Source organism: Guyanagaster necrorhizus, assembly GCF_019112545.1.
Source record: "Guyanagaster necrorhizus MCA 3950 unplaced genomic scaffold BT62scaffold_7, whole genome shotgun sequence".
NCBI classification, from domain to species: Eukaryota; Fungi; Basidiomycota; class Agaricomycetes; order Agaricales; family Physalacriaceae; genus Guyanagaster; species Guyanagaster necrorhizus.
In genome coordinates, this window is record NW_025064886.1 from 332,882 (window position 1) to 356,283 (window position 23,402).

Sequence of the window (23,402 nt, forward strand, 5' to 3'; positions counted from 1 at the left end):
TCATCTTGGAGTTTCTCATTAATTGCTTCTATCGATTAATGTCTGCCTCAAGAGGCGTCTTCTGACATTTTGCTGCCCTTCAATCTTATCTGATAACAACTAGAGGCTTGTAACATGGTCATCCGAGTACCTCTTCGATTCCCACCGCCGCGCATTTTCAGGTCTCACCTTCTGGTACATGTGCCATTAGCCACAGATGACTCATTTATGGCCAGATAACAGTATGTCTTTTATCTGATAAGAAATCTACTCAATTACTTAGTGCCTGTATCAGGAGGGGTTTTGTCCGCCTAGAGGACCGTCGACGCAACTCATCGGCCCAAAATGACTCAAAGTGTAGTTGTTTTTCCCAGTACTTGCATATTTAAAGTCCGTCATGAGAGGGGTTAATACGAAAATCCATGAAAATGTCTTTCGACGCCCGTGACTCTGCCAACCAGTTCCCGGACGTCATCGTCGCAGCACAGAAGCCTGATCCTGATCGAGTGATTCGCATAAGCCGGGCGGTGGAATATCCCAAGCAAGTATAGTACTTTATCGCTAGCTTCGTTGCTCTCGTTTCGCTTTGTCATTTTCTCTCTCTGGTGTCCACATATACCCGCACGTTGAAACCCATGTCGAAGGATGCTGCTGCTGCTGCTCGTGGACGAATTTCACTCCGACGACTCCCTCGATGCGGGTTATGAAATCTTTAAGGTCGTTCATCTTGTTCTTGCTTCATAAGCGATTCACTTTCCTTCTCGGCCCTCGTGAGACCGAGGTGCTTCGGCATCTTCATTCTCAGCGCCTATTTTCGCTCTAATGGATTAGGGTAGGTTCTTTCCGCATCTTCGGGCCTTACGTCTCCTTTCATTTACCTCCAAGCCGACTTTCAGCGGCAACGCCACGGTTGACGTTCTGTCTTCCCTGCGCCTCAAAGTGGTCAAGCCCATGTTTCTCCGTTGGGTTCCGGGACAGTGTCTACCTTACCATTCCTGACATCTTCTTGCTCCAAGCACTCCCTTTCACAATCTCGGGAGTAAAGACCATCGACGGTGAAGAGAATCTAGTTTTTTTGATTCGTATCCGAGATGGATTGACGAGGAGGTTGTTGGACAAGGCTCAAGATGGCTACAAAGGTATCTTAACATTTCTAGGTGGTTCGGGCGTCGCGTTCACACTTCCTTTACTAGTGAACGTCCTCAGGTGCGTCAGTATCCCTGGATTGCACCGACTGTAGCAACCAACTTGGTTTTAGGCAATGCAAAGCTGGTAAAGCGCCTTGGACAAGAATATTGTTTGTATAGGCTATTTGTGATGCCAGTACGCAGATTTTATTCAAGGTGCAGACGGCTTCGCTGATATCAGTTAAGATCATATACCATGGATTATGGATTATTGCATGACGATTTGGACAGCATCTCGAATGTCCAGGTCGACATACATATATACATCACGGAGATAGCGCAAGAAGCAGAAGGGGAATGGGATGACAATTCGGTGAACACTGACCCTGAAGAGAAAGCGGAGGACCTTCCGACAAGTTCCCAAGCCGGTGTCAGCGATCCCCTTATCAGTCCATTTGTCACTATCAGGAAACGCCAACGTCCGGACCTTACTGATATTATTCACCGAGAGCTGAATGCATGCAGCGGAGGGACGATTAGTATCAATGGTTCGTGCTTGTCCCCTCTTGGACTAATATAATGCCGATAATATCTAGTTTGTGGGACCATAGCTTTGGCCGAAGCTGTACGAAGTACTTTAAGAAAGCCCAGATGTATGGATATCATGAAGGGAGAGCCGAGTGTCGTGTTGTATGTGGAAGCCTTCGGAAATGCCGTTAGTGTCTAGTTCAACTTGTTGAAATATTACACTGATGCAATTTCTATAGTGGCAGGTCCTCGTGGCGGTTGGAAAGGGGAGTAATTTGGCTTATATTGATTATATTTTGAGACGCCTGATCCGTCACATCATGCAACAAGTTAATGGATACTTGAACGTGTACAATTATGGGTAACCATTGGGCCCAGAAGTCCTAGCCATAACATCAGAATGGAATCACAATTATTTCCCAAGTTGTAGACTCGATGTTATGGAAGAATCAGAGGGTGCGAATCTTTCAACCTGTCAAACTTGATTAATGTTGATATTCGACTGGAAACGTCTGTGGAGTTCCGCAGTCACTCCATGCTTTTGTATTGCTACACTATGATCTACACCTAACACGAATTTAAATCCGACGCTGTCTGAGAATTCAACCAGTACCACCCTCTTCGTTGCATGAATATCCAGTTGCAGACTTTCTGCGCCCGGGCTAACCCATAATATGATTATTTCTACAGGTGTGGCCTTTTTTCTCTATTCTATTCATTCGGCAGAGTGAAGCCCTTTATCCAAATGAGTATCACTCGAGGGAATGACGTATCGGGATATCAAACGAGTACCGACTGGGATGACATTGTTGCGAATGATGTCTCTTTCATTCATATCAAGGCCACTGACGGGACAAATGCATTGTTTCTGTACTTGCCTAGCAACAAATTGTAATAACTTGTCAGCATACACCAGCAGCGAGTTCGACAGTCAGTACATCAGGGCCACTAATATTGGATTAATTCGTGAGGCATACCATTTCGCCCATGGCGGCTCCTGATAGCAACACAGGGCTGCGCAGCAAAGTTCTTCCTTGCCAATCGAGGTTGTTCCTGCATATTGTCTTTCAGCGTTTAGCATTAAAGTATTCTCATATGGCTGGTCAGATGACGGAATAACTCCCGGGAGCACTGGACATTGGATGCATGCGTTTTAGTCCGGTTCACTCAACTAGCATTGGAACCCTTCCAGCTCGTTGGAGGTAAGGGGGACCGAGTTTTATAATATCACCGACCCTTTTTTTTTTGGCAGTAGGCTGATTCTGGAACGAATCCCGGCGGTCAAGACATTTTCGATGGTGATGCATCTGGCCTGTCCAGGTTGGTAAGTGCGAGGCAAATAGGTAGGTGCACTTATTGTCGTCCACTATGATCTTGGATTTTATATGCCATAAGTGTTCACTATCGAGCGCTGATCTGAAGATTTGTCTTGTGCATTTTTGGAATATCGGCGCGTGCTTGGAACATGCGGCCCGCCTGCCGACCGGACCGAGCGGATAAACTGCCACAGGAAATCAGCCTTAAATACGCTTTGGACCCCAACCATGGTGGCATTCTTTCCTTCTGACCATGGCTAAAATCACTGGATTTGAAACCCATGGTAGGGTTTTGTGCTCATCTATTAGATTATAGTTGACATTGTTCAGACGTGCGGTTCCCTACGTCGCTGTCCGGAGATGGTACCGATGCCATGTAAGTCCAGGCTCATTGATAGACCTTTTGATGTCATTCATGGCAGAAACGTAGGAATACTGACTGCGACTACTCGTCCGCATATGTTACTCTTCTCACGGACTCGGATCTGGTCGGTCATGGCATGACCTTCACCATTGGTCGCGGAAACGATATTGTGCGGACTATATGTGCTGTTTCTCCATCGTTAATGACTGAGTGCTGTTGCAGGTATGCGCAGCCATCAAGGAAGTAGCGAGCAGATTGGTTGGAAAGGAGACGGAGACTCTGTTCGCCGATATGGGGGAAACTTGGAATTTCATGATGTCAGATCCTCAGCTGAGATGGTACGTGATCACGAGTTATTTCCGACGGAAAATTGATCCATCCTAGGATTGGCCCGGAGAAAGGTGTTATTCACATCGCATCTGGGGCTGTGAATAATGCTGTCTGGGATATGTATGCCCGGTCCCGAAAGAAGCCTCTGTGGAAGCTCGTCGTGGATTTCACTCCGGTGCGCTTTCCATTTTCTTTATTATTCGTTTCTCATTTCTTGCCAGGAAGAATTGGTGAAATCGGCTGCCTGGCGTTACATTTCCGACGCGATCACGAAAGAAGAGGCCCTTGTCATGGTAAAAGAGAAAGCCTCCACGAAGCAGGATCGAGAGGCCAAAGTTCAAGAGCTCGGGTTCGTGCTTATTTATTTCTATGATTGATATCGTCTCAGATAACTCCCCATAGGTACCCTGCGTATGTTACATCCGCAGGATGGCTGGGTAAGACAGGCTTTTATCGACTAATTCAGGGCGCGCTTATTAGTTCCTTAGGATACAGCGATGAAAAAGTGGCTCGATTAACCAAAGAAGCCGTTCAGGCAGGGTTCAATCATTTCAAGATGAAAGTTGGAGCCAACCAAGCGAATGATCTGCGTCGAGGAAAGATCATACGATCCATCATCGATGATCCGCAATACCTTCCAACGGATGCGCCACCAAGAGATCCTAACAGTGATGACCTAAAAGGCAAAAATGCCGGGCCCACTGGCGCAGTGTTAATGATCGACGCGAATCAGGTGTGGGACGTCCCACAGGCAATTGATTACGTTAAGGGATTGACTGAGATTAAGCCTTGGTAAGTATCGACTAGTTCACGAGAGCCTAATTCTAATAAAGAACTCGAGGTTCATTGAAGAGCCTACAGCGCCAGATGACATTCTGGGTCATGCGGCTGTCCGAATGGCCTTGAAGCCGTACGGTATCGGTGTCGCTACCGGTGAACATGCTCACAATCGCATGGTATTCAAGCAGCTACTTCAAGCAGAAGCCATAGATGTTTGCCAAATCGATTCTTGTAGGCTTGCAGGCGTCAGCGAAGTCATCAGTGTTCTTCTCATGGCAGCCAAGTGAGGAACATCGTAGGGCTTGACTATACTCAGCTTATCACATCTCCGTTATTAGGTTTGGTGTACCCGTTTGCCCACACGCAGGTGGAGTTGGATTGTGCGAATATGTCATTCATTTGAGGTTCGTTTTGAGAGACTAATGTTTTTGCTGTACTGACTTGTGAACAGTCTAATCGATTATATTGTCATCTCGGGTACTATGGAGCGCAATGTTTTGGAATTCGTTGATCATCTCCATGAACATTTTGTGACACCTTGTTCAATCAATTCGCGTGGAAGGTATAATGTCCCGTCAAACCCTGATGAAGGTTACAGGTACGTTTCTTTCTCAGGTTGCGAAGTAGCTTCTTATGTAATTGTCAGTATTGAGATGCATAAATCAAGTATTGCTGAATACGAGTGGCCCAATGGTTCATATTGGGTCGGGGCAAGAGAAGGAAAGGTGTTGTAAACAAAGAGCTTGTCGCAGTAAATCCAAACATCTGCCATCAACTCCCAGTGAAAATCACAGGATATGCAAGAAATACATATTGTTTTCTCCATGTTACGCCATGACATCATGCATAATGCATCAGTGTCTGATACGGCGCTTGCGTGGGTCTCTATTCTTCTTTCGCCACGATGGTATCAACCTTTATCGGGGTTGTTAGTGTGCTGGTTTGTTTATGACACAGGTCCCCGGGAAGGAAATCGCCTGCATCATCCACTAAGTTACCGACTCTTTTGTTTAATACAAGGATCACTTTCGGATCATTACTATGCTGGCATTCGGCGTTGTTAGCGACCTCCTCTTCTTGTCTTCTCTGAGACTGTCAAACTTATCGTCAAAAATGTATAAATTTAGGGATCCATCTGGCCAACCACACATCACCCGTCCTTTGCGCTATCTTTGCTGACTCCTAGTCATCCAAAACTTCACCATGCCAACATCAATTGCAGCCTGCTTCCGCTCACATCGGCCACGACCCCTTCCGAGGTGTTACGACCAATTTTTTTCCTTCTCTCCCTGTTGAAGCATATCGAGATCGAAGCTTGACCACGGCTGCAAGCATTCTCCTTGCAAACCTATACTAGCACAGGAGTCACATCTTGATCGGCTAGACTATAGACTTGACTTTCCCACTTTGACTGAGCAAGGTCAAATAAAATGCTAACTGCGCAATCGCCTACGTGGCGGTCTCTCTACTATGACTAGCCTCCCTGAACACTTTCCCTTCTGTCACAGTGTACAAAGGCATGGGAAAACGAAAACTGGATTTGTATCAATGGATCTCTCTTTTGAGTTCCAAGAAGTCTTCAATGTCTACGCATTGTGGATATGGATCGAAGAGGTCGGTTATCTTATCTTTCTCGGATCCTCGTGTTTCTGGAAGCCCTTTCTGCTGGACGATACATTATCCAAAGAGCAACAGAAACTCGAGTGCGTCTACCTTCACTAGATCCACCGTTGTGATCTCATAGACCAATCAGCCAGAGACCCTGTGCCCATTGCCCAAGTCAATGTACACCAATCAGTTATACATAGCACTTCTTATGGACGCTTCATCCGGAAAGACTCTACTGTTATCCTTCAGGCGTTGTGCATGTCTCTGAAGCTCGGCGTCCTGGTTACTATATCTCAAGAATCTCTATCCACTTATGACTCCAATTTGGAATCCATCACTATCGTATACACTGGAACGTCTACAACTGGCGAACAGACCCTTCTGTATTCGATCATTTGCCCGAGGAGATGAGGACCAGGTTCGTTTGGGTGAATCCATCCTTCATTTCATTCCACACATCATTATTTCTCAAGCATTGTACAATGCCATTGCATAACACGGAAAATATTCACGTACTTAATATAACATAGAGATCTAGTACTTTATCTTTGTAACTTTGCTTCCATAGATACATAGATGATAACAACGTAACCACGTATTTATGACAGAAATGAAGCACGCAGTGTCTCCGGGTAAGGTGAGTAGAGCATGCCATGCAGCCTCGTGGGCGATATATAACCAAAGTGCCTGTAAAAGCTACCAGGGGGACCGCATTGCCGTGGGCTCGAAGCCTCCAGTCAGCTGAATGGTCGGAAAGTCAGGTCAAGACATCCTTGCTTAGCATTTGTGACTCACCACATGATTTATCTGTTTATGTACCACAGTGAGGACTGCACAAACGAGTTAGCATCTGCTGATTGATCACCGAAAAACACCTCACAGTCGACGTAGGACATCGTTCCATTGTTTTGATCTTCTATCAACATATCACTGAACTCGATTTCCGCCGCTTCCATGTTCTGTCTTGCCACTAACATTTTCGGCGTGTACCCCCGCTTCAAACGGTTATGCGTGATGATGTTGCGCACTTGCGATGACAATCGTGTTTGTAGTACAGGCAACCTCGGCTTCCAACGGACAGGTCATTATGTGTAGTGTCAGAGCTGAAAGGCAACTTACCAAGTGAATATCCAGGTTCAGCAAATCATCTACCGCGAAGAGATCTATAAGTATTTGTGGAGACACGCTGGCACCTATCCAAAATATCATGACCTCCATATTGTCTGCAGGATTTAGCAACATTAGATCTTTCGTATCGAACAAGGCCAAAGCCTACCAATGAGATATAACCCATTTGGCTCCATACACATATGGGTGTCTCTAGTGATAGTGGGCACTGTTATTTCCCCTGTAACGGGATCAGGCAACGCTACTTCATGATCGAGGTCATGCAATGCAATCATTGGCGGATAGACATGTTGGATGAGATTTCGAACGCTCGCGGACATCAATCGATGTGCGTAATAATTCCGCACGTCCGAAGACACGGTTCCAGCTTAATGCGGTTGGTTAGATTGCGTAGAGTAGATAGTTCAAATGCATACCTTTGATGGGCTTCGACTTCAATATCCCTAAAGTGTACATAGGCAACGATCTGAATGCTTCAGGTAGTATTAACTGGAAAAGGATTCAGCTTCGTCTTCCAATATTTCATATGTACCTGTAATCCTGACCTGCGATGCAGCTGTTACAGATGCGCATTTATTCCTATATCCAAGCAGCAATGCCGAACAGTTCTCCGTAAGGTCTTCTCGTATATGGGTCATGTTTGACTTCTTAGTATGCATTATAGCTAAAAGAAACACGTCAGCAAAGTAAGGGCAGAAGTCATTCTTGGGCTTACCCTGTCGCATTAAATGGCACACCACAGCTTCGTTGTCCGCGTACATGAACACATTCCCTGCCAGTTCTACCACTTGCAGGGCTAGATTGAGTACCCGAACACGACGGTCACCTTCCACCGTCGTGTACAACACGGCGCACTGGAGATATGCGTATTCACGAGTATTGAGTGACCCTGTGTGTTCCAATACGACCGAAAATGCTTTGTCGGCATCGAGCACGCCAAACTCAAGATCCGTGGGGGAGCGACGATGAAAGTTGCCGTAATATTCAGACACCCGAATGCCTAGAAAACCATTGACAAAAGCCCGAGAGAAGAAAAGAAGTATGGAGTCACCTTTTGAACACCGTACCCGCACCATGCAGTTGTAGCCAAGCATGCGGTGTATAAGCCGCTGTAACTGTGAACGCAAAACAACCCCGTCGCGTGTTGAATCGAAGCGGGGGTAAAAATATATGTCGCCGCCCGACAGAGACGACACGACACCTGCCTCAGCAATCAATAAAAGCGGAGAATTTGTACAAGAAACATACCAATAGATCCAATGTCTATAAATTTGCTCATTCCTAGAAACATATTCACTCCAACGCCATCCTCAGCGCACTCTTCTCCCATCTGGGTCCATGTTGGATCGCGTGGTTTATAAAGTTTCTTTTCCTGAGCTGTATCGTACAAATCGGACTCGTTAGGTTGACCCTGTAACGCGCCAGCACCTATGGAGGGCAAAATACTTTGAAACAGCACGACTTGGCCTCCTCGCCCTACCTTGTAATGAGTTGAAACAGTGGATATTGTTGATAGGAGGCCACTTACTAGAGCAGCTTGGCAAACACGAATGGCAGAGCCCAAAGCTGCTTCCGGGACATAACTGTCCGTGAATCGTCCCGGAAGGGCGTCCAGAAAGTTTGTAATGATATCCCTAAGGAAAGCGATGAGGATATGGAAAAAATGAGACATAGTGAGATGCACACTTTCGCTCAACTGGTGATACAAAGAGACCGTGATGAAAGGGAATAAATACTTCATCAATATCAGGCGCAATAAACATGGGGACTTGATCAGACTGCTCAGAAGCGAATGAAAACATGTGTGAAAAACTTGAAAGGATTAAGAACACACCGTTAGATCATAAAAATGTATCCACCTGTCAAAAGTGAAGATGGCAATTTGGCTTTCTGGGGGAAAGCATGAATCCAGCGGCATTCCTTCCTCATCGACACCTCCGTAAAGAATTGTTACTAGGGCGTTGCAAGCTGTCTGCAGGAAACCAGACTGGACAGCCTCGTTTGAAACGTCGAAAGCGAACACATAGTTTAGAGGCTGAGGTTGTCTTATCCCAGTCGGTGGAGGTTGCGTCGAGAAGTATGGCCGTGTCAGTCCCACAGGAGGATGGGAAGCCCAGTATTCATCAGGTACGGCAAAATCTACCGTACCCTTCAGTAATTCTGGGCGTTGCAGTCGATCCATCCTATTCCCATTTTCATCGAGATTGCAGAAATACTCGGCGGATACTGTTGAAAGTCAGTACAATTTATGTGTAGAATTAGGACAAGGGACCTTCTGTTTCGTGACCACAAAGATTGCACTTCCACCTCCCTCCACCTGACGTCCATGAACACCACGGATTAATGTATGTTCTACATCTTTCGCAACGAGCGGGGTAGGTCTCCACCAGCGGTACGGACTCCTCCTTGGGGTCGAGTTCGGCGAAGGGTTGGAACACAGCTGCCAACGGAATGCTACAATCTGACGCTAGACGCGATGTACAAGGGAACGCCCATGTTGACGCTCGTACAAATTTCGGCGATGAATTCCCTGTTACAAATGATTTGTTTACATCAAATCCACCATGAAGCACGGATAATACCTTGATCAAGTGCATGGAAGTCCGTCGTCGACAATGGGGCAAGCTGTCCGGGCAGCGTCATATAAGGCTGATTCTGCCATCTGTTCCGGTCCCTTTCGATGGCTTCGACGGGAGATGGAACCTGGGACGGCTCAATGCGAGGCCGTAATCCTTGGGCAGTGTCAGTCACTCGAATAGAATGCCTTGATAAGAGGCACCTTTGTATGAAAAGCCTGTAGTATGAGGAGGTTGCGGTATGTGGGAAGCGGGATACATTGACGAGAGTAAATAAATAACTAATTATCGCTATTCTCGCTCGCTTTGCCAAAAGCCTTCAGAGTAAATACAAAAGTAACAAATTAATATTTCATCATCCTGATCTCGATTGTTCCTTTACGTCATCTGAAGGATCGATGAGTATTATTTTCTTAATTATAAATCTGAAATTAATGATTAAGAACTGAAATAATAGACCCCTCCTTTGTACCGCGACTTCACTAAATGTCTGTTCGCCGCCGATCGCCGGGCTTTTACAGTAACCGATCCCATATCTTATCTCATAGACGAGCGTCAGATATCTGATACTCTTTCTCAAACACTAGCATCCCTTCAACCACAGGCTGAGCAGGGAAACAACACCAGAAACGTTCGGACGCCGATGTACATAATGAAATCTTTCGTTGCGTGCCATCGAATGTCGGTTTACCCAATGCAAACAAGCAGTGCTTCCTGGAGAAGCCAGGAAACTCGCAACCAAGCATTCACGCCGCCCTATGATGTTGTCAATTTCGAAACTGCACTGGTTCTCGATGCGAACAATATGCAAGGTCGCAAGGACCTGGCGACCGATGCTACTCGCGCTGATCATCTTGATCAAGACACGAAACACTCACAACCACCTCCACGACACGCTATGCCGTTTAATGAGAATGAGAGTCAAGGACAGGTTTAGACTCCGGAAGAGAGAGAATCATGTGGCGGATTGGCATGATCGGCTTTGACCTTGGTATGAGCTGCGGATGCATTTCAGGTTGTATAAGATATGGCTTGTAGGAACGTTGCTAGTCCAGAAAACTGCAAACCACAGAACAAGAGAATAAGACGAGATCACATTTTTGGACTCACGCACACGATTTCAGGTATTCTCGCCATATCAACGAATAGCCGGATTCTTCTGCTTTGTCAGACACGGAGCAGCTGCACTTTGTACAGCTTACGCCCCCTAGCTTGACTTATCAGACCAGTCAGATCGGGGGGTGATTGAAAAATAGTCGCTTCGCCTAACGACGATGGTGAGCAGGTTCATCGGTGTACGATAATGGCGATGATCCACTGAGCATGCAGGATGCAATACAAACCGATCCTGCATAAACAGAAACATCCTGAGGCAATGATGGAGAGAAGACTGGAATGAAAGGCTGCAGATTGGGTAACTTTCTCATTGTTCGGTACAGAGTCTTCGTAAAAGATGACGGGAAGCTGACACCGACATGACCTTGGAAAACGGTCACTATTGCCGTGCCAGCGAGAAGGCCGCTTCTGTGTTACAGTAGAACACCAAACCTTACATAGAATTCCATGCACCAACATCAAGATTTCTCTTCCCATCGCTCGTAGATGTCATTTTGTAGACTGGACCGGTATGCGGTATCAATGGTGGAGCATAAAGCGTCAAGATCATCCAGCGCCGTCAGGAGAGCGGTTAGTGAGGATAGGTGATCTGGAACCTATGTGAGCATTGGATTTCCATCCGAAAGATCTACATACGTACCATACATTTGAATGCGGACATGTATAAAGTTCTCGGAAGGGTGAGGGACGCTATTAGACGTTTGCATCAGCACAATGGAAATAATAAGAACGATGCGATATAACACCCTTGACGCGTCATCGGTGTGTTAGCCAAAGCGCCTAGAGCAAGTCACCATGGCTAATTGCCATCGCAGAGGCACGAACAAAGAAAGGAAAAGAATGGCATGAAGTTTGATGCATACCTGTATCCACAAAATTCGACTTTGGGACTAGAAATCCTAACGTCAAATGGGCTACCACGGTGACGTATGATAGAAATACTTTTTCATAATCATCCACCGCAAGGCATTTCCTATGGTGTGCGATTCGTCATGAATTTTGTATGTTGCGGCTGACATGTCCTCAGAGGCTCCGCTCATCTGGGCTGATTCATTACAGGTGTACACTACTGAAAGGTAGGCAACAATGCTTACTATTTGTACTTTGGGTATTAGCTCTGCCATCTTCCGGATAGAGGGCTTTTGTGAGGCGGCAGCGCAAGAAGCGACGAGTCGATAGGCCAAGCTCCGAAGATGAATAGATAAAAATTGGCTATTGTGCGCGTTTCAAAGTCCGCATTTTCAAATTGCGACCTCCTTGCAACTTTCTTTGGCCTTCATAGGACTCTAAAATTTCGACATCTACAACGTGAAGCTTCAAGTTCAGCCGCTGGGAAAAAAATGCGTCGACACCTTGAAGTCCACAAATATACCCTCGAGGAAGTATACTAAACTCCGAATTGAGACAATTGAGACGTATTGTGACATGTGATAAAACAATGGTTTGTTTTCAACCTTCATTGTGTGCACCCGGGCTACTGAAGGCGACACTTTTGTTGGCGATGAATGGGTCGACCTGATTCTTTTCGAGCAATATAAAGTAATTACGCTCGCTTCGTGATATTTCCATCCTCTCCCCCGTTCTTGCTATTTCGTTCAAAATCAGAAAGCTGGTTCTCGAGTCCCGGTGGACCGCTACATTCAATCCAAAATTCACATCCTTCTATGCCTTCACAACGACCTACACTTCCACCGATTCATAGCTTGGACCTTCTTCCTTTGTGTAGGGAAGTCAATGCTACAGACGAATCTCAAAAGTGTTCAGTAAGTCGGTGCCTTTTTCAGTAGCCTAACTCGTTCTGATTATGTGGATAGTTACGCCCTATACCACTGTATCAAAACCATCGTTCACAACGTCAAGCCTCCATCTGTTCTTCTACATCTTCACGAACACCGTCTCCACCACCTTTGCAACATCCTTCCTCAGCATTCTTGGCCAGGATTCGCTTTCGACTCGTTCCATGTCCTTTGGATGCTGCAGACGCCGTTGTTGTTGTCCCTCCTCCAGATGCTCCGTATATTCCGCCACTTTCTGCTCTCCGAACGTCTGCATGCTACGCTCTGCGTTCCCAGGCCCTTTTCCTCATCGGACCTGCTCTACAGCAGTTGCGTCAACCACATCAGCCCCTTGCCAAGGGCGCCAGGGTGCATCCGTACCGTATTCTTCGTAGCGGGGAAGTCGACTGGAGATCACCAGTATCTTCGGACTCAGATATGTCGATTTCGTTATGACGATGTACCCACACATACGCAGTTCGCATATCTCATATCTCCGTGCCAATTACTGTATCATCCTCACTGTACCACAATGAAGCTCTTTTGAGGGGTAGCAGGGGAAATGGTTTCCTACTACTCGTTTTCGTTGTACATTATCTAGTTATTGGTGTTGAAATTGTATAGGTTTCAAGTACTCTGCCATCCGCGAGCTGACATCTACCCATGTTCTCCTTGATTTGCTGATCTACTTTTGGGCTATGGCACATCGGGATTCATACTCCCCGATTCCCGTAACTTTACGGAACAGTTCAATATAACTTACTATATCAGCGCTTGTTGAAACTTGCCACAACTTACATGATCATTGGAGTACTAAATTGCGGTACAAGCTCTTCAAGGTCAAGTGTGATGCCGCAGAGCGTTGCTTATCTGTAACAGTAGCGGTGTCACCAACGGGGAGTGCCCAATAATTATGTATTCTGTAGCTGATCTTGCGTTCTTTACCTTTGGGGGTTGATGTCGGTACCAAGGAACAGGAACAGAGGATGGTCATCGTCCTAAAGTAGTAAAGAAGTTGCCATATGTGGAAATGGAGATATGACATAGCGGCACGCCAGATCGAAACGTGATGGTTGCTCAAGTCCGTTCACCTCTCACTGGCTCTCAGACTCTTGTCTGCCAACCGCGATTTTCTTCTCTCACCTTACTCCATCCACGTGTTATCGAGTGACTCCTCGCGCAGACGCTGACGTCGAAGAGTCGACCGGAGTTCCCCAATCAATACCGGAGTACAGTCAATGATTTTTGGAGGTTTACGATGAAACGTCTGCTTTGCTTGGACTTTTCAATATCTCAAACCTTGGCAATGAGCCTACGACGCTCGTCACGTCTCTCCGTTGTTCTTGTCACAGTCTACTCGCCGTTTCCCGGGCGATTGATCTGTCGGGAATTGCATGTTCTCTCTCCGCGCTCATAACTCTTTGCAAAATAGCAGTACGTTGGTCCGCTCATGCCGTCTTATCTCAGGCCCGTCGCTCTGCTCCGTTTATTGGAATGGTGTGAAACGAGTCAACCAGTTACTGAGGCTTAGATATTTCGGCTAGGTATGCAAGGCGGTGACTGATATATAGAGAGCAAAAAATGAAGTATTCATACTAACATGGCTTCAAGTTCTCGCAGGAGTAACACTTCTTCTCGCGCCCCGCAGCTTCACAAGGGCGGCGCATGCCTTAACTGCAGGCACCGGAAGATTGTAAGATACATTGTTGCATCCTACCTTCAGCCCACTAAACTCATCTCCAGAGGTGCGATGGAAGACAGCCAAAATGCGGGCAATGCGCGGCTTCTACAATTTTCCACGAATGCGAGTATTACGGTCAAGGAATGACGAAGACGCGTATGCTAGAAGAACAGATATCCACAGTCGAACGACGTATTCGCGAACTTGAGAATGCCCGACAAGCAAGTCCTGGATCGCCTATAATTTTGACACAACCATACAATACTCTCCAGCCGTCGCAGGGTAAGAACTTTCTTGAAAACTTGTTGAAGAGGCCTTATTTACAACTCCTCAGGCAATTCTCGCAATGAACAACCCGTAAGTTAGTTACTGGTCGTCCCAAACCGCATATATTGAATCCGCAGAAGAATATGCCTGTTCAAGTTCACCAAGTTATGTGGGTACAGTGTGTGTTATGCGAGTTCTACCAATAATTGGTACACCCACAGCTTGCAGACATTCCTTCGTCATTGCGCGGAACTTGGATTCTTCCTCTACATTCCCCATTTTGTCCAGTCGGCAACTAGCAGCAACCTTGTCGAACGACCTGTTGCTGCTCTACTCAGTGCCGCATACCTATGGGGGATCCATCTCTCCCCTTCCCCAGACATCGTGGCGTGGGAAGGTCTCTTTCTTGCTCAAGCTGTAAATCTTGCGTCTCAAGGACTAGCAAACTGTCCTTCTCATCCTTACGGTGTTATTCAATGCATCCAGGCCGAGGTACTTCTAGCTCAGTATTTCTTCCGGAATTTGAAGATGCTCGAGGGAAAATATCACACCAGCGCTGCAGTCTCCCTCGTGCTTAGCTCTGGGCTGCACAAGATCAGGTCTCAGAGCGGAGGCAGCGGGTCTATCCTCAGAGAAGCACGTGACGCTATTGAGGAAGGGGAGAGACTCAATGGTCTCTGGACTGTCGTGATCTTAAATAACTCTTGGACCGCTGTAGATGGATCTCCTTCCAACCTATCTGAAGAAGACTCGACAAGAATCGACGCGCCTTGGCCTTTGGATATAAATGATTATTCCAAGGTAAGTCTCTTCATGTTTCTGTGTTTGTGTGTTTGTTAAACCCTCCGAAAGCTCCCTCATCCTTTAGACAGAACCAGTCATACTATCCACAGATTCATGCGGGGTGAAGCTGACGCAGGGACATCCATTCTCGCACTGCACACTAAGGCGTCAATTTTATTTGAGCAAGCTTCGCTTTTCAAATCAAAGCTGCATCCTGGTGAGATTCACCCTTTCTTCATGTGAACCGTGCATTAGAAGTACGTTTATTAGGAATGAATAGCACGCAAGTTAATCACTTCAAGGCAACTTTTACTTCGTTTTCCAACGTCCTGGAACGCTTCATTGAAAGGCTGCCCACTCTTCAAGCCATGCTGGCGCTAAGCACGCCAGCTACCGCCATAATGATTCACACCTTGGTTCATGCCACTGTGATCACTCTTCATTTGCCTGTCATATCCTTGAACCCCAATTCTGTGGAAAGAATGGACAAGGCAGCTCTCGCTATAACGCAAGTTTTGAGCGCAATGAATATCACTGAGTTTCCTTTCCTCGACGCGATTCTTGGTGTGAGTGTTGATATGTGCGGTAAAGAACTGTTCCTTGATTTTACCTTCCATTTCACACAGGTCTTGTGGTCAGCCGCTTGTAGATTCTTGATCGGCCGAGTATCGTCAGTCCCTCAACCTCAGCAGGCTATTACACAACAGCTACTACAGATGGTCATAGGTGCTTTGACGGTGGTTTCACCTACATCGGCTTTCGTGGGTGAGTACTCAAGGTTCCGCATGATAAAAACTGCTCAAAAACTTGTAACAGATTACGAATTGAGGAAATTGCGCGGAAACTGAGCGAAGGCGCTACTGATAAGTTTCATCATAATATCTCAGACATCCATTTAACTTAACCAACCTCATAATTTCCCATATAAACACTCTAGCTGCACATAATACTTTTTCTTACCTGTAAGATCGAATTAATGAATAATGTCTCACTGAATTCCTCGCCTCGTTTAGCTTTGCAAATGCTACCGATTAATATCTCCTGCTGGCCTGACCGTTATCCGGTCATCCCTTCCATGCTCTACATATTGCGGCCAAGGTGAGCAAAAGAGTAGTGAATCTGATGTTCGACTGTTGCCCTATTGTTTCAAGTTGGGTCAGTGGGAGGCACGATACAACGCGGTCTCTTCGCTCTGTACCACCGGTATTCTGCTCGCAGGCTTTTTCACTTTCTTCTAGTCGCTCCCTTTCCTCAATCATCTCGCTCTCCTTTTGATCCGTCCACCTGGTACTTTTAGTCTTTGAGTAGTGTCTGGTTTGATGCAGCAGTTACTTCCACGCTGCTCACGCTTCAGGTCTCCCGAACACCTCAGCTCTCGGCTTCTCCTCTCCGCAAGTCTCGCTGACAGTATCTTCATACTGTCCATTTGTTGAAACTTCATCCCCAGTCCATGAGCAGAGGACCTGACCATGCTTTACATGCCGGTTTGACCCCCCCAACCCAAGAATTCACAGATTTCTTGACTCAGCACTGAGTACTGAGCACTCACTCATTCATTCCGCATATCTCATCATTATCTCTTTGATTCTCACTTTCATTCCTGCAGCTTAACTTGACCATCCTGAAACCCACTTACACTCATGGACCAATCCACCAATGTCACCTTCTGTGTACCCCGGCCATGTCTGGTCAAAGTCCTCACGTGGTCGTAGTCATTTCGAAGCCCAAGCAAGGGTATATACTAGATAACTATGTTCGACTTCGACTTGATCGATTTGGCTTCTCTGCGAATAACGTCACTTATCGGGCTTTTGGTGAGCATCCGCATTATAGGCAAGGTTGTGTCGTTTCCTGAGGCCAGCCTTTCCAAAGCTTATCACAGATACTTGACGCTGGCTAGATATCTCTTGCTGCCAGTGTCTCCTTCGGACATGAACAAGTTTGCACAGGCCCTACTTACTGACAGGTATGTCGAACAGATTATATTTCACGAATTCTCTTTGAATTCTTTGTTACCAGATTATCAACCATACAGTCAGATACCTTGTTGCGTGACAGATTCGCGAGATGGCGCGTCCACGATCCTCTTTTCCTCAGGGACCTCCAAAACCCCTTTTTGCATGCCTACCTCATTTGTAAACGAAGGAAACAAAACCCTGAAAATCATTGGGCTCATCTCTTCATGAAACACGGAATTCACGAAAACTCTGAAGCTTAATGATGAGGTGCTTGAATACAGCACGTTCACGTTCTCTAGTTTCCTTCGTAGACGGGAGAAAGATCGGCGGGTGTCCATGGCAGGAAATGCACCATTAAACCAGTGTGTGTCTGATCACTTTTCTTCACATATACTGGTGTGCTTGCGGTTTTTATTACATTGAGAATGACCAACCTTTCCTCGTTCTGGTGTATCGAAGGTGAGGACAGGTCATACTTTCGGTTCCACGCCTTTATCAGATCCGACGTCAGCGTTCCGGCTCCAGGAGGAACATTTCTTTACACCAAAGTGATTAGCGCGGCTTCAGCTTAGAGTAGAAGAAATTTGTACGGTGCAGGAAATAACTTGGAAGGCGCTGATAAGAGACTAGCGGCTGGGTGGCGATCGAAAGGGTGTGTGTCTGCTGAATACGAAAGAATTGTGAAGGACGGTGTCAGGCCAAATAAAGGGCTAGTGTGGAGCCTCTGGAATTCAACGGACTTGCCTTCGCTGATTGAGCTGCTACAATGTCTTCTCCCTCAGCTCATGCTTTCAGACCACGTTTCTTGTTCCGTCAGTTTCATAAATAACTGTGTAGGTCTTGCATACGGTTTGTTATATCCGTTGTAAAGGTAATAGATGTTGCGATTGGTGATGCACTGCACTATACATGACCGGAGTCCCGGACCGCACTGAGGTGCCAAATTAGCAATCCCCCTCTTCCCACTTAACCGAATATCCGTACTGTAACGAACGTGCTCGTCGAGCGTCTAGCAACAGTAATCATCTACTCGAAGATGGTGACATATATTACATTCAGCTCTTCTTTCCTGACTCATTTTCATGTAGTACGCAGACATCGAAAGCCTTGTTTTGTCTGGAGAGCTCTTCAACGGAACCTCGCGTTCGTCATCACCTATTCGGACGCCATCGCCGTCCTCGGATAAAGGATGGCACGACGACGAGATCGATTCAAGTAATGCCACGGTGCCTCCAGAACCTCAGCAGGATTCAATTGGGATGGGTCCTGGTCGTACTGGCGTCAAGGGTGTCATCCGCGACTGCCACGAGGCCGAGACCCTTGAACGGCAACGGCAGGCCAAGGAGATGGCAGAGCTTAGGACTCGAATGGAGAAGAGCAGTCTTGGGGGAAAGTCGTACTTGGAAGAGGAAAGAGAAAAGGCAGACAGGGGTGATGAGAATGTGGATCCATTGGTGAGGAACGAACGCGAGCGAAGAGATTTCTTTGGGATGGTAAGGCAGGGAAAGTTTGGACATTTGAGGGAAGTTGGTGTACGCACTTTTGTCCAGGCCGTCGAAAAGGAGGATAAAGCTGCCTGGGTCATCGTGCACCTCTACGAACCTGTAAGTGTCGCTCCATCATTTCCCGCTGATGCTGCTGAATACATCACATAGTCGTTGGACAGATGTTATTCTCTCGACGAGACTCTTTCTCGCCTGGCTCGATCACACCCAGACACTAAATTCTTGCGCTGTCGGGCGTCGGCCCTCGGTTTCGCTTCAAGTGGTTCAGCAGTGACCAAGTCAACAACGCACCGGCCGTCTCGTTCAATTCGCGAGGATGATGACGACCCCTATAGTGACAAAGACGACGACCATGACGAAGACGATTATGACTCCGATGAACAGAATCATTATGCTGAAGAAGATGTTGACCTTGACATGCTCCCCACCATGCTGGTTTACCGAGATGGACAGCTCATTCACAACTGGGTACGGGTGGACTGGGAGGCAGGAGCGGCTGGCATCGATGAATTACTCGAGAAGTGAGTCGGACGAAAAGTCTGTATGCGTTCATATCATGACCTTCACAGGAATCGAATATTGCGCCCAGCTGAATCCTTTCTTGGGAGAGATAATTTTGGTCTTCCGAGTGATGATGAAGACGATGACCTTCTTTGGGACGAGGAGAGATGAAAGTTCTGGTTTTCGAAAGGAATCTACTGTAGATATATCGAAGAGTCGGTAAGCACTTTATGCTTTACCTATTCGCAACTCGTTATCAAGCCGATATCAGATCCCACTTATATCTTCCCGCTTTGTGTATCCTTAGTGGCATGCAGGTCGAGTGTATCATCGGTTCAGGGATCAAAAATCCTATTCTTTGCTTGTATCTTGGCTCCACGTCTTAAATTCTGTAGACGTATCATCGCGTGGTCCATCTAGTATGTTCTCATCAAGTGAAACCCCTGATTTCTCGGCTGCGTTGTGCAGATCCATATTCATCTCTGCAGACTCGTTCAAATTGAACATGGCAGTTCGATGATAAAATTTAGGGCCATCTAAACCGTGCGCTACCTCCATTGTAGACGCGGCTCTCCTTGCTGTAGCTAAGACTAAATCTACAGCTCTTATGGCCACTTCATACAGGGAAAACAATTCAAGTACCATGCTACGACAGGTGACTATCTTTTTCTAGTCATTGGACCGATTGAGTTTGCATTGCATACTGATCTTTGAAAACAGACAAGTGCGCATCTAAGACGAAAAAAGAAGCCAATCCCACCCTGGACTCGGTTTCATGGGCTGTACTATGTATAACTCTGCTCACAGCCGAGGAAAAATCATCTCCGTCACTCCACATGAAACTGCCTTGCCAACCTTCTCCATGCGGAGCCGACTTCTTCGATAGACTGGAGTTGGAGCCCGAAGTCAAAGTTGTGTCATCAAAACGTACACGGATTAACTCTCGACTCTGCGGCAAAGAAAGAAGTAAAAATTGCGAGAACCCCACGAGCAGCCCTTATCGCCGATCAGCAAGGACACGATAGGTCTTGTACTCTCAACTCTACAATCATGACAATCGCGTCCGCGCCCTTCGATGTTGTCGAAGACGCCGGTGTCATCCTTCGATCTTCCGATAATGTTGAATTTTTTGTCTTGAAAAGCCTTTCTCTCTTTTGCTTCTTCTTTCTTCAGGAACCTATTCTCAGATGGCAATCCAGAAGAAATGAAGGAGGGTCTACCTGTCGCTCCGGTACCAGAAACAGGCAAAAATATTCGAACACCTTCTCTTCTACTATCCAGGCGAGGCTCCGTCACTCGAAAATATTGACGAGGTCATAGAACTCTACGATGCTGCTTCCAAGTACTGCATGAACAGTGTTGGGAAACGCATGCAGACCTCCCTCCTGAAATCACCGCTCATTCGTCAGGAGCCTGTGCGTCTCTTCGCCATCGCTGTTCATTATGATTGGCGAGAAGTATGTGAAGCAGCCGCTAAGAACACCCTTTTCCATCCCGCCAACGACCATCCAGCCATCGACGAGCTCAGGCTGATAAGAGGTCTTGATTATCAGCGCTTCCTGGATTACCATAAAAATGTGACGCTGTTGCTGAAGCCGTGGTGTAGAGCGCGTCTTCCTCGAGGCGCAACATGTGTTGGAAAGGAATACCTGAGCCCTCGTCTTCCTGGTGGTGCGCCAGCGGGCTGTGCTGCTCAGATGCGCGCTCCAGCGTCACGTGCATCTGTGGTTGATGCGGTACTTTGAGGATGTACCAAATAGGCTGAAGGAAAGTCCCAGAAGACCGTGGCGGATGATGATATTGTGAATAGATTGCTTAATATTTATTGCGCACCGTGTAAAGCGACAATGGTCACGGAAATGCGTATCGTCACGAATCGGCTGTGTTTCACAGGTACATTTGAGCACTTCTTAGGCTGGGCCTGCTTATCGTTTTACGCAGGTCACACTTGAACTTAGAGCTTAGCCCTCACATTGAAGCGGTATGACGCACACGGATTAAGTTGGTCCTAGTCAGTGTCGAGCCGATCACATAGTTAAATTTATAATGCACCATTTCCAGGCGACGCGCACAACGATTAAGCGTCGTAAGAGCTTTGCGCAACAAGCTACTGAAGACCTGACACTCATCGGTGTCTAAGCATCAGTTTCGGCACAAACCTAAAATGATGGTGTTTTAATAGCCCTCAGTAATAACAGTTTGGTTGCCTTGAACCCTGACGCGTGACGCCTGATCATTGCTCAAGCTGTAGAGATGTGACTACCATGTCTATAAAATTTCCAGTATCATATCCTCTTCCACCGTCTGCACTCTCCCTTTCAACTCTAATCCAGACATTGATGATATACTAGGAATCCGCGCTGCGACCTGGTATCTACAGCTTTTCGTAGGTATAACTACCTTCGCTGTCTCTCCACGTAGCGCTATCGATTCGTGGTGGGCTGCTATAGTAACCTCTCTTGGGCTGCAAACAGTTGTAATTGTGGATTATAAACAGCTGTAGCTTGTCGCTGTATCATGTGCTCATCATACTTGGCTTGCCTTTCCCGTTTTCATCATGTCTCTTCTATGGGTTCTTGTCATGGGGAGAGCGAATCTCTCATGGAAATTAAACTGGGTGCAAATGGTATATGCCGCATGTGTTACTTTCCACACTCTTATTACTTACCGCTCATAATAGTTCGCCCAACATCAACCTGTGGATATGTATCACTGTGCCCTCTTTTGGCAATGATCAGGTTAAGTTCACGCTATTCACCCTTTCGAGACCGACGGGATGGGTGCGTCACTTGGTCCTTTACATACATGTGTATCATCTGTTTTTCGTCGCGAACGTTCGTTGATCCTTGTCTACAAGATTGGCGTGTGAGCATAAGGGCTTGTCGTCCCATCTACTATTGGAGTAGTGTTTTTGTTTCTTCGCTTCGTCGCCCGCTTCCGCCTGTCCCTACGCGCCTGGTTGGACACTCGTTCGATACCCAGATTCACCCAAAAGCCTTCCCTCAGCCTTCGCGCTGGTGCTCAGTCTATGCATGGTGAAGCTAATAATATTTTCCAACACAGACATCGTGGAGGGTGGGAACGACAAATGGACCTTTGGACAGGTCAGCTATGATTCTAGTAGCAGGGCCATTGGTAACCTTTCGAAAGACAGTAACGGAGGAAATGAGACATACGAAGGGGAAACCGTTGGACCCACTGAGCAGCCGCGCTATTGGATATCATAAAGAGTAATTAGGCAGTGGGGGAGATCCGGAGAAGCAAGTCGTTATTCTTTATTTTTAATTTCTGAGGTTTAACTAAGTACTCCCCCCCGGTTGATAGTATATACGCACGCTCGAACACTGCAAGCTCAGATTGCGTGCTCCAATGTGCCGACTCCACGACAATTGATCGACCAAGAGCCCTGACAATGTGTATTTTGTTTCTGTTAGTATTGACCTCTGCGTAAGCAATGAATCACCTGCAAATGGGACTTGCCCCGAATCACAGCCAAGGGCTAAACATCCAGTTCTTAGTTCATACGGGCCCGAAAGAGCCAAGCAACAGATGCAGAAGCGACTACTACCTAGCAAGGAAGAGTCCATTCAAATGAGTGTCCGAAGAATGGCATAATTGATTTCGTACGTATTGAATAATGAGTTACAGAGCAACAACGGGTTTATCAATGCAATATGTAGCTCCGCGAAAGTGGCATCCGACGTTCCTTATGTCTTGGGAAGCGATATCTACATAGAAGGCCTTCTTCGGGAGATGCGATTATACTATTAGACTATTAGCGTCCGGGGCCGGTGAATGAAACTGTGTAGTACCTTTCATACACCCAATGCGAATGCCGCCGATGTTTCAATGGTATGAGTGCCAGTAGGTGGTGGAATAGGAGGGTAAAATGGTGACATAGTGCCAGGATTTTTTTGCCTGATATCAATTGTCGCCTATTCTTGTCAGGTTAATTGTGCCAATCCTGAGTTACGAGTCAAAACGTTCACCGTCACATTGCGATCAGCTGATATGATGAACGGAGCCCAACTTGGGTCTATGGTATAGCAGGCGGTGAAACGTGACGGGGTGCGGCTGCAA

General features: G+C 46.7%; 9 protein-coding genes across 9 annotated transcripts; 7 read left to right on the forward strand and 2 right to left on the reverse strand.

Moving 5' to 3' along the window:
* Positions 1 to 407: 407 nt before the first annotated feature.
* BT62DRAFT_1003166 (uncharacterized protein) lies at positions 408 to 1,999 on the forward strand (the record flags this gene model as incomplete). The annotated part of the gene is made up of 6 exons (XM_043176910.1): positions 408 to 485; positions 545 to 749; positions 816 to 1,185; positions 1,353 to 1,654; positions 1,703 to 1,821; positions 1,874 to 1,999. 6 exons carry the CDS (start codon positions 408 to 410, stop codon positions 1,997 to 1,999), a joined length of 1,200 nt encoding a protein of 399 aa, XP_043041952.1.
* Positions 2,000 to 3,170: 1,171 nt separating this feature from the next.
* Positions 3,171 to 5,270, forward strand: BT62DRAFT_929547 (enolase C-terminal domain-like protein). The gene is made up of 12 exons (XM_043185741.1): positions 3,171 to 3,234; positions 3,281 to 3,326; positions 3,381 to 3,483; positions 3,537 to 3,652; positions 3,699 to 3,819; positions 3,866 to 3,993; positions 4,047 to 4,081; positions 4,133 to 4,436; positions 4,486 to 4,707; positions 4,763 to 4,828; positions 4,876 to 5,022; positions 5,071 to 5,270. Exons 1-12 carry the CDS (start codon positions 3,204 to 3,206, stop codon positions 5,156 to 5,158), a joined length of 1,407 nt encoding a protein of 468 aa, XP_043041953.1. The 5' UTR covers positions 3,171 to 3,203; the 3' UTR covers positions 5,159 to 5,270.
* A 702-nt stretch (positions 5,271 to 5,972) lies between these two features.
* Positions 5,973 to 6,443, forward strand: BT62DRAFT_1003168 (uncharacterized protein; the record flags this gene model as incomplete). Its single annotated transcript, XM_043176911.1, has 2 exons — positions 5,973 to 6,127; positions 6,182 to 6,443. 2 exons carry the CDS (start codon positions 5,973 to 5,975, stop codon positions 6,441 to 6,443), a joined length of 417 nt encoding a protein of 138 aa, XP_043041954.1.
* Positions 6,444 to 6,728: 285 nt separating this feature from the next.
* BT62DRAFT_1003169 (uncharacterized protein) lies at positions 6,729 to 9,997 on the reverse strand (the record flags this gene model as incomplete). Its single annotated transcript, XM_043176912.1, has 16 exons — positions 6,729 to 6,773; positions 6,828 to 6,862; positions 6,913 to 7,099; positions 7,152 to 7,255; positions 7,309 to 7,527; positions 7,577 to 7,649; positions 7,706 to 7,824; positions 7,876 to 8,160; positions 8,212 to 8,361; positions 8,409 to 8,640; positions 8,689 to 8,794; positions 8,847 to 8,938; positions 8,995 to 9,386; positions 9,433 to 9,690; positions 9,743 to 9,892; positions 9,940 to 9,997. 16 exons carry the CDS (start codon positions 9,995 to 9,997, stop codon positions 6,729 to 6,731), a joined length of 2,505 nt encoding a protein of 834 aa, XP_043041955.1.
* A 1,129-nt stretch (positions 9,998 to 11,126) lies between these two features.
* BT62DRAFT_1074033 (RBP11-like subunits of RNA polymerase) lies at positions 11,127 to 11,900 on the reverse strand. The gene is made up of 4 exons (XM_043178987.1): positions 11,795 to 11,900; positions 11,716 to 11,742; positions 11,493 to 11,542; positions 11,127 to 11,441 (listed from the first exon to the last, which is right to left on the reverse strand). Exons 1-4 carry the CDS (start codon positions 11,890 to 11,892, stop codon positions 11,311 to 11,313), a joined length of 306 nt encoding a protein of 101 aa, XP_043041956.1. The 5' UTR covers positions 11,893 to 11,900; the 3' UTR covers positions 11,127 to 11,310.
* Positions 11,901 to 12,109: 209 nt separating this feature from the next.
* On the forward strand, positions 12,110 to 13,259 carry BT62DRAFT_929548 (uncharacterized protein). The gene is made up of 2 exons (XM_043185742.1): positions 12,110 to 12,615; positions 12,667 to 13,259. Exons 1-2 carry the CDS (start codon positions 12,517 to 12,519, stop codon positions 13,081 to 13,083), a joined length of 516 nt encoding a protein of 171 aa, XP_043041957.1. The 5' UTR covers positions 12,110 to 12,516; the 3' UTR covers positions 13,084 to 13,259.
* A 968-nt stretch (positions 13,260 to 14,227) lies between these two features.
* BT62DRAFT_1003173 (uncharacterized protein) lies at positions 14,228 to 16,206 on the forward strand (the record flags this gene model as incomplete). The annotated part of the gene is made up of 9 exons (XM_043176913.1): positions 14,228 to 14,320; positions 14,371 to 14,590; positions 14,643 to 14,665; positions 14,713 to 14,748; positions 14,804 to 15,376; positions 15,428 to 15,575; positions 15,629 to 15,924; positions 15,985 to 16,123; positions 16,175 to 16,206. 9 exons carry the CDS (start codon positions 14,228 to 14,230, stop codon positions 16,204 to 16,206), a joined length of 1,560 nt encoding a protein of 519 aa, XP_043041958.1.
* Positions 16,207 to 18,082: 1,876 nt separating this feature from the next.
* Positions 18,083 to 19,977, forward strand: BT62DRAFT_1056128 (thioredoxin-like protein; the record flags this gene model as incomplete). Its single annotated transcript, XM_043178569.1, has 5 exons — positions 18,083 to 18,128; positions 18,154 to 18,165; positions 18,412 to 18,920; positions 18,972 to 19,342; positions 19,391 to 19,977. The coding sequence occupies 5 exons, from the start codon at positions 18,083 to 18,085 to the stop codon at positions 19,491 to 19,493; spliced, it is 1,041 nt and encodes a 346-aa protein (XP_043041959.1). The 3' UTR covers positions 19,494 to 19,977.
* A 395-nt stretch (positions 19,978 to 20,372) lies between these two features.
* Positions 20,373 to 21,067, forward strand: BT62DRAFT_918087 (uncharacterized protein; the record flags this gene model as incomplete). Its single annotated transcript, XM_043184072.1, has 2 exons — positions 20,373 to 20,415; positions 20,604 to 21,067. The coding sequence occupies 2 exons, from the start codon at positions 20,373 to 20,375 to the stop codon at positions 21,065 to 21,067; spliced, it is 507 nt and encodes a 168-aa protein (XP_043041960.1).
* Between the last annotated feature and the right edge of the window lie 2,335 nt (positions 21,068 to 23,402).